This window comes from Rousettus aegyptiacus, unplaced genomic scaffold, assembly GCF_014176215.1.
Source record: "Rousettus aegyptiacus isolate mRouAeg1 unplaced genomic scaffold, mRouAeg1.p scaffold_m13_p_4, whole genome shotgun sequence".
NCBI classification, from domain to species: Eukaryota; Metazoa; Chordata; class Mammalia; order Chiroptera; family Pteropodidae; genus Rousettus; species Rousettus aegyptiacus.
The window spans coordinates 112,465,862-112,475,443 of NW_023416307.1; the positions used below are offsets into that span (position 1 = coordinate 112,465,862).

The 9,582-nt window shown below is 42.0% G+C and overlaps 1 protein-coding gene across 5 annotated transcripts in view; it reads left to right on the top strand.

Annotated features, from left to right (window-relative positions):
* ARHGEF3 (Rho guanine nucleotide exchange factor 3) overlaps positions 1 to 9,582 on the top strand; it is a 272,865-nt gene that overhangs the window by 210,215 nt on the left and 53,068 nt on the right. The window contains exon 1 of one of the 5 annotated variants that reach the window (XM_036219595.1): positions 418 to 676. The exons of 3 other annotated variants lie outside the window; for them this stretch is intronic. In XM_036219595.1, coding sequence (XP_036075488.1) covers positions 581 to 676 — 96 coding nt within the window. In that variant the 5' untranslated portion in view covers positions 418 to 580. Of the gene's footprint in view, positions 1 to 417; positions 677 to 9,582 lie in introns of those variants that run through there. One more of the 5 variants, XM_016131538.2, reaches the window with a different exon arrangement.

Genomic DNA, 9,582 nt, shown 5'->3' on the forward strand with positions numbered 1-9,582 from the left:
TGTTCTTTAAAAAAAAAAAAAATGTGTGAGGATGAGGGGAGACTGGCTGAGAATAAAGACAGAATACCGCCTCTCTTAAGGTGAGCTTTTAAAACGCTTGCTTTTCCCCCAGGCTGTTTCCCTCATCCGAGCTTTTGTCCAGGCTTCTGCTTCTTCCACCCAGGGAGTGCCGGGGAGTTCGGGTGCAGTTGCCACTGGGCTGGGCAGCCGTGCAACCGCGTACTCCTCGCTGGGGGTCCCTTGGCCATGGTCCGGCGGGAGGGAGGGGTCCTGCAGCGAGATCATCCCTCGCCACCCTACAGCCCTAAGGCGTCTCCGCCGCCGGCACCTGGGCGCTCCCGGGACGCGTCAGGGCGGGGCCGAGAGGGCGCCCCGCCCCAGGTGGGCGGCCCCGCCTGCGGCCCCGCCCCCTTTCTGCCGGGGCGCAGGAGTTGGGTTCCTCCAGGCTAGAAGCCGGCTGTCAGTCTCCGTGTCGCCGCCTCTGCCCGGCATCGTGGAGCTGGGGCCCCGTTTCTCCTGGGAGTTCTGTGGTCGCATCGGGTCAGCGGTGACATCCCAAAGGGCAGGCCCGGCAGCCGCCATGGTGGCCAAGGATTACCCCTTCTACCTCACGGTCAAGAGGGCGAACTGCAGCCTGGAGGTACCCCCGGCCAGCAGTCCAGCCAAGGACGCCGAGGTAGGGACCTCCCTACCTGGACTTCTCTGGGTCCGCTTGTCTGTCTGTCTCCATTTCTTCCTCTCTCGGCTCCCTCCCTGTGTCACTGTCTCTATGTTTCCATCTCTCACTTTATGTGTTCCTCTCTTTCTATCTCTCACACTATGTCTCCTTCTCTCCCTCTCTGTCTCTTGCCTCCCTTCCCTACCCTCTCTCTGAATCAAACATGAGCTGCTTTCTCTGTCTCTCTTCCTCTTAGCCAGAGAGCAGCAGCCTTTCCCCCCCTGCCCCCGCCCCCACTTCGCGTTCGGCAGGGCTCTCAGACTGTCAGTCTTCTGTCTAGACCCGGCAGAGTGACTCTCCTACCATATCAGCGGGCCCAGTCATCGGGGAAGAGCTACCCTTTAAGCGCTGGTTTCCTTTTGCCTGGATTAGGGGAGTAGGGGGTGGTTCTGAGGGACCCTTCGGAGATATCTCATCTGTCAAGCTTGGCCTTGCAGCTGTTTGGCCACAAAGACAGGACACCTCTGCTTCTCACCTGTGGCCAGTGGGGGTCATTCAGCTGGAGGTCTGGGGCTGATTAGTCACCTGAGTGCCTTCTACATGGATCCTGAAAATGAATTAAACTCCTCAGGGACGGTTGGAAGCTGTCTTGGAACATTGGGAACATTTCTTTTTCTGGGAACTTTTCTGTGCCATCAGGGTGATGTGAGGGAGTCCTCCTGGTTGTGTTTAGTCTGCCTTTTCTCCTGTGTATTATATCTGGCAAAGAGCTCACTGGCCTTACGGATTGGGTTCAGCTGGAAGAGAAAGCATCCCTCTCTTTCTTTTGAGTTTTAAGGAATACGGTTGCTCTCACTAAACTGCAGTTTTGCTGTTGTCAAGCTATAGTGGAACCCACAGGACCCAGCTCATCATTATTGCTCATGTGTGTATTTGAGAGATCTTCACCTTCCCCTCTAGGAGAAAGTGTGTAGGCTGGTATGCATCCAGCCTTGCTGCAGCATTCTTGGGGCTTCTGCCCACCTGTCACCCTTTGGTCTGCTCAGCTGTGTGCACTTGGCTTACTGAATTATGTATATTTGGGAGGACAGCATCAAAGATTCATTGCCTCTAACAAGAACTGCTCCAAGCTGACAACATTCCAAATAGTCTCAAGTTGTAATCAGCTTTCTGTTAGCTAAGTGCAGACTAACTTCTCACCCCCACCCTATACTCTAGCTCATTTGTAAATCTTCACAAAGAGTTTTTGTTAGCAGCATCTGTGAAAGGGTTATGGCCCTAGTGATATTTGGATTCTTATTTAAGTTTTGACAGAATAGCACCTGCATAGAATTCAAGTTGTTCAGGCTTAGAATGGATATAATAATTTTTCAGTGGGAATTTAATAATAATTTAGTGAATGTAGGAGCAGTGAAGCTAATACCCTTCAAACTCCTTTTGGAAGGAAACAAAATATAACCAAGTTTAATTAATAAATTGAATTGAGTCAAAGAATGTAAGACTAGCTCTGGACTATAATCCCTTCTTGCTATCACTTAGTCCTGTGTTTTTGAGTAGTTTAGCTAAAGGCTTAGGTAAGACTTATCTGCTTAGTCTTATTCTTAGAATATAGAGATATCTGTATATCACAAATGTGATGAAAGAAATGTATCATAAAATGTCAAATATTTTCTTGGTGGTAGCTGGATCTGGATTTCATAAATGTGACTTTTTTTTTTTTATGCAGATGTCCTGGTGTAGGAGTAAAGATGAGGGAGGTTACAATTTCAGAAATAGTTGGTAAATATTTTTCAGGTGTCACCACTGAGGATTTTTAAAAAGTGTTTAAGTCAAGTACAAGTATCTCTTATGCTCTATACACCTTGAGGCAGAGGTGCCTCCAGTATATCTCCTAGTTTCATTGATCTGACATATCACTTCCTAATAATGGCGATAGGCAAAGTTACAAAAAGAAACCTAAATGACTTTGGGGGCTGGTTTTCTGGTTTCATTTCTCCATAAGCAGTTAACTAAAATATATTTTCTACCAGCAGGTGTCATCAGTATTCGGCCTTTTGAAAGATATGGTGATATGCTTGTTTATAAACTAGTTATTGACTGTTAGTGCTTATGAAAATAATTTTTGAAGATTCATCATTTTCTTTGCAGAATGAATATGGTCATAATAAAAAGAGCTGGCCTATCCAAAGTCCTTTTTGACCTTCAAAGGCAATTATAGCAGAGCACCTGTGCCCTTCAGACATATAACGGCTGTTCCTTCAGAATTTGCTATAAGAACAGTGAGCATAGTGCTGCATGGGCAAGTGCCTTTTAGTGTTTGTTTTTGTCATTGCATCCAGAGTGCTAGGGAAGACCACTTAGGGAAAGGCTCGAGATTTAAGTGCTTTGTAATTTTTTTATTCCAACGATAGTTTACAGTGAAAGAAAAGATATTTTTAAATTTTATTTTCTTTAAAATATCTATTTCAAATATTATAAGTATTCTATATAGAATAAAATTAATATAATGCTGCTTCTTAATCTTATATTCCTCATGACATGAGTTTATGAACAGAGTTGCAAATGTTTAATTTTAATACCCATAACCAACTAGAGCCTTCCAGCTCTAATCATTAACCGTGAAATCTAAAGAGCTTAGTCCATCTCAGTCCATGGCTCTTGACTTTCACAGAGAAACACGGTATCATGTGAGTATCGTTAAGCTTATTTCTTCTGATCACTGATACGGCTTTCCCAATTGATCTCTGTATTGTATTTATTGGGTGCTTACTTCCCATGCCAGGAGGGACTGGTTCTTCTAGGCATGTTAGATGCTCTGAACACCTGATCAAGTCACTAAAAAGAAAGCTGTTATCACTCACGAATTACACTAATTATAAGTTAAAAGTCACTACTGACCAATGGTGAGGTTTGATCTTAAAGAACACTCAGATGAGTGGAGATGGAGCCTGGTGAGAAGATCTTAAGAGTTTGGGGTCCATTTCATTTTTAATGAAAATACAAAGGTGCTTCTGTTATATTCTTTCTAAGAATATATCTGACAACCTGATGAACAGCTTACTTTTGATTTTAAGATTCACTCTCTCAGATGTTGGTTAGGATTAAACCAGATTTAATTAATGATATCTGTAGCCATTGCCTTTGTCTTTTAAAAGTATATGTTCTGATTTTAGCTCAGCCAGTAGCCTCATGTGGCCCTTGGAATGACGCGTACATAGATATGACGGAGCTCTACTCCTTCTCTAGGTACTACATCTGTTGTCTCACTTGAGACCCCAACCATGATATAAGGTTAACATAAAACACAAATTATTCTCCCCACTTTATGAATAAAGACACTGAGGGGAGGTGACTTGCCGAAAGTCACAGAGAAAATCAGCAGCTGAACCAAGATCCAATGCCAGGTTTCCTGATGGATTTAATCTAGTGTTTAATACCAGTGTACCTCGTGGCATTTAAGGATGTTTATCTCTGAGAAGGGGGGATGCAAAACTTAACAGACATGTAAAATGCTTTCAAATGTTTTATTTTAAATATATAATCTAGAGTACTTTATGTAACTGAGAGGGTACCTTTAAGTTTTAGCTCTAAAGAGGGAGGTGAACCCTATGCCCCTGCCATAATTTATGCCACAATCCACACATGTATTTGAAAATTTTATGCACCTGGGGCTGTATTCCTTGCATGCCAGCTAGAGCACTAAACGGGTCAACTGGTTTTTAGTAATTTATACATTTCATGGAATCCGTATCATATAGTATCGAACTGACAGTATATATTACCAACTGCATGGAAATAGTTATGAGGAATTATTGCAGTTAGAACCCTGGGATTCTCTTTCAAATGACTAAATAGACTCCATGAATCATGTGGCCTCAGATCTTTCTGCGTCAGAAGCCACACTGAGTTACCCAGGTAAAAGCCATCCCTTACTGATAGGATTTGGTTATGGCCATCCAGTCATGATTCGTAGGCTTGTACAGATGGGTCTCCAGGATGCAAATGAACTAGGAATAGGTTTATTGGAGGAAAATATATTGACTTTACATGTATACATTTGAGGCTGTTCAGGGCATTGACTCTGGAATAAGACTGCCTGGGTCCTAATGCTGTCTCTGCCACTTGCTAGTGGTGTGGCCATTGGACAAGCTGTTGTACCTCTCTAAGCCCCTGTTTCCTCAGTGGTAAAATGGGAATGAAATAGTTTTACCACCTGGGACCATAGTGAGGGTCAGTGAGATGATTCATGAAAAGTGCTTAGCACACTGCTTAACACAATAAGTGCTCAATAAGTATCATCATTCAAGACCTCTGTATCACAATAGAGATCTGTAAAACAATTTTAAGAAACATGACCACCGCCCCAATTTTCTGATGGTGTTCTATGCACAGCAGTGCGTTAGGAGCCTTACTGTAAGTCTTTTAATCATCATCACAACAATTCTGTGAGGTTAGTAAAATTGCCCCATTTTGTAGAAGAAACTGAGGCTCAGAGTTGGATAATTGGCTTTTCCAGGATGGAGGAGCCAATACTCACACTCTAGTCTGACCCGAAGCCTTTACTTTCTCAACCACATCACATTGCCTCTAAATGACTAAATCACTGGTCTCCTCACCACATAACACACAAAGGATGAACCCTCCTACTGGAGCAAATTGCCTCATGGTCAAAGGCTCATTTTTTCCTGTCTGAATGGAAGACCTCACCATTAATCAATGCTTCTGGCAGCACACTTCATAGAATGGCTACAACCTGACCCACAGGAGTGGGGTTTGCAAACCTCGGTTTGGAAGGCTTTCAGTAACTTCCATTTTGTATTTCTCAAGAGCAAGGAGCTAGTCTTTGGCAGAATTCCGCATGCTCAGCTCTGTGGAGGTGACATAATTAGTTTTGCAATTAGTCATTTTGCTTATCTACATTAACCACTAGCCTTCCAAATAAACCAATAACTGGAAGGCCCTAACTGCCATCTAAATATTTGCAAATTGTCATTTTCTCAAGACTCTCTGTGAGTGTCTGTAAAATCCTGGACCCGTGCCACTGTTTTCATAACAACTGAATGAAAATAAATTACTGATCATATCCTAATTTTACAAAGCCCTGTGCACATGTAATAGTTATTAATGATGTGTGTATCTAAAATAGCTACTTCATTTGTGATGTATGCATACAGTGGCCTTCCATAATTTGCCAGTGCTGGTAACAGGTACAGGTCACACACAAAATGAGGAAATTACTTTGATTACATTGCCATTTTTTCTCATTGTGTTGGCTGAGGGACTATCAGGAGTGAAGGGTAGTGGTTTCTAATGCCTTCCAATTTTTATGAATTGACACCACTTATTAGCTTAGAAGAAGCTGTGTCACAAATAAATCAAGAAAGTCTTCTGAGCCTTTGGCTGGAAAAGGAGTGGGTCTTTTTAAGTCTAGAAACAGTTGTGCCTGGACCTTCTACGTTTGGGCGCGTGCGCGTGTGTGTGTGCGTGTTTGCAAGAGGGCAGCCCAATTATTAGTAAATTTCAGTTAATCGAAGCTGAATCAGAAACCTTATGGTAAATTCACCGGACTACCGGACGTTTTTTTCTTTCTGGCTCTTAAACTGAGGAGGAAAGGAGTAACAAAACAGGCTTTCTTCCCCCGGGGAATTTAAGAAACACAAAAAACTAACCTCCAGGAAATGACCCAGGGTCATTGCATTAGAGAACCTCAGAGTGGAAAAGGCCTGTCGAGAACATGGAGCCCAGTTTTTATCTGCTGCTGGATCCATTCAATTTCTGCTTAAATACTTGTAGGGACAGAGAGCACATTACCTTTCAAGGCTGTCTTTGCTTAGTGTGGATCATGAGAAAATCCTTTCTTAGTTTTACTGTTGCTTTCTGGAGCTAAATATTATACAGTAATACTTTCTTGTGTATTACCCCCTTGAATATTTGAAAACTGTTCTTTCTCGCATCTACTCCTCTGTACACACACACACGCGCGCGCGCGCACGTCTCTTAGGTGCTTGTCTTCTCCTGGCTAGACTCCTGGTTTCTCTAACATTTCTAGATGGAAATACTGTCCAACCTCTTTCTCTTCCTTGCTTGTTTTTACTGGACATCTCAGTGTGCCTGGAAATCTTGAGTATTGATCAGCCCAAAGACACTGTATGATGATGCTGTATCAACAAACGAGGTTACTTTTATGCTTAATGTGCTTCCTTAGACAAGAGAAGTAGACTAATACATTGAAAAAAATTTTTGAAATAGAAATGACAGACTTTAAGCTTAATATCTTTGTCATATAAAGAATTTATACAAATGTAAAAGAATGCTCTAAGATATCCATGGAAAAATGGGCATTTCACACACAGGGAGCTATCAAAGTAAACTTTATTTAACATGTTCACTCTAATAGAAATTATAGAAACAAAAAAAGTAATAAGTCATACTTAATTAGTGTCACAGATATTTTAAAGACATGATAAAATCCAGTGCTGGGGATATTGCAGGGAAATAACACATTTCTGTAGAACGAGGGAAATTGTCAGTGCATATTAAAAGACAAAAAAGTTTCAAATCTTTGGACCCAGTATTCCAGCTCTTCAGGGCAAGGAGGGCTGTTTGTCCAGAGTTGTTCATAATAACATTATTTGCAATGATTTTCAAGTTTTATATTTGTGCATTTTATAGGTTTCAGCATTTTTATATTCTTTGCCCCACTTGAGCATAATTATCCTCATTTTAAAGATGGGGCTACTAAAAGTCAGAGTGGTTCAGTGATTTTTCCCAGGATCACACAGTTGGGAATGGCAGAGCTGAACGTGAAGTCCAATTGTATGATTCCAGCCTAACATCCTTTTCTACGTATTTAACAGCCAGAAAAACCAACAACCTTTCTGACCTATAATGAAGGAATGGCTCCATGTACCATGGCCTCTGGCAAAAGAGGCAGTGGCATCATTTGAACCATTACACACTACCAAACAACTATCATAGCATTCCTGAAAAAAAAAAAAATAAGGGAAAAAGTTGAGCATAATTATGTACATGATGTAATCTATATCTATATATACACATATACATCTATATATGAACATGGTATATAGAGAAGTGGGGGAAGGGATGTTTCAATCAGAGCACCCCCTCCTTTTATCATCATGCTCACTAAATTCATGGAAATTCCATCAATGTTCAAATAGCAATCATTTTCACACACATTATCTCCTTTTAACCTTGCACCAGCTGAGAGAGCTGAGCAAGGCAAGGACTGTCCTCTTTGTTCTCAATTAAAGAAAGAGATTCAGAGAGATTAGGAGGCAGGGCCAAAATATTGGTCTCTCCTTGCCTAGCCTTGACCTCTTGGAACGCCACAGTGTTGCCTTAAGCCAGTCGTGTTCCTGAGGGAGGTCAGTTGCAAACAACACTATTTTTGGGGTGTTCAAAGTGAATCCCATTAAACTTAGCCAAAACACTGCAGGCAGTGACCTTGCCTGGGGCCAGTGGACTGGTGGGCCCTTTCCTTGGCCTGTACTCCAACAGATCCAAATGTAAGAAGGTCTTACTTTACATTTGATATGAAATCCCTGTTAGAGTAAACAAAAAGCTTACAAAGAATGGATAGACACAAACTTCTATCTACGTCGATGATATCCCTTAAAATGACATTTTTCTGAGCTCTGCAGATCTAATTTGTAGTAGAGGTGATAATTAAATGGTAAGGAGAAATGGAGCTTTTCCCTGAGGGTACTGTTTCTGTAGGTATCACTAGAAGTTGGCAACCTGACTGAATTAAATAAAACTGAGAGCCTATGTCAGGACCTTGAAAAAAAAATAGTTAAATGTTTAGCAGGTGCCACAAATTGAGGAAGAAGACGCAGAAGGGAAAAGGGAACCAGCCAGTGGGTGAAAAGAGATAGAGGTGGGCCCAATGTGATAAGGCAACCCTTTCTGTGTTTTCTAGCCACCTACACAATGCCAGTGCAAGCTCCTTTCTCAAGTGTGTTATCTTATATTGAAATGCTCACATTTCATAATCCCCGCTTGATGCAGGCATGTCAAGAACAACCCCAGGCAAATACAGAGAGGATAATTAAAGGTCACTGGTGAAGACTTATTTTTTACTTAACATGGCTTGGGGAGGAGTGTGGGTGGCTCATCAATATCCTGTTAGGTTTTCATAGTCTTGGTTCATTTTCACACACCTCCTCAGCCATCCTCTTTGCTGGTTGGTGAGTGCCTTGGGTGCTTCTGGATGTGGGTTTCCAGGAAGTGCTGTGATGAAGGAAATAGACTGAAGAGAAAAAATTGATGATAGCTTAAGTGTCAACCACAGACATGTGGTGAAGAGTCAACTCCTGCCTCAGCTATTTGATGGTGACTTACCGGAGAGCTTTACAGGAGAGAGCATCATAAAAGACACCTGGTTTTCTCTGGGTAGTCTGAAAACTTTATGCTTAGGCCTTAAGAGTCTAGGAGAGTAAGGTTTGCTCTGGTTCAACATCAAGGAATGATGGGAGCTCACTTTGGAGGACTCCTAAATGCTCGCTTGAATTTCTTTAGCAGCATTTATTTCTGAGCTGGTCCCTACAAGAGTTTCCCTACTAACTGGGAACAAGGCACAAGTAGGCCCAGCTTCTTGTAACCTTAGAGTCATTGTTTCTGGAATGAGTGGACTGGGCTAGATCGTTATTTTCCAGAAGGTGGGTTTTGTACCACTGTGTTAACTTAAGTGATACAGGACAAAGTGATGTAGAGACAAGACACGATAAATTCGAAATACTTCCCCTTTCTAATTCTCTACCAATCCTTCTGATTATGGTCAGGAGAAGAATCTCAGTTTGTATCTACTGTGTCTTTAACACCTCTATCGCTTCCTAATTTCCTCTTTTAACAAAGTGCAGATTTCAGGCTCTGAAGCTTCAAGCAGGCATGAGAAACAAGAA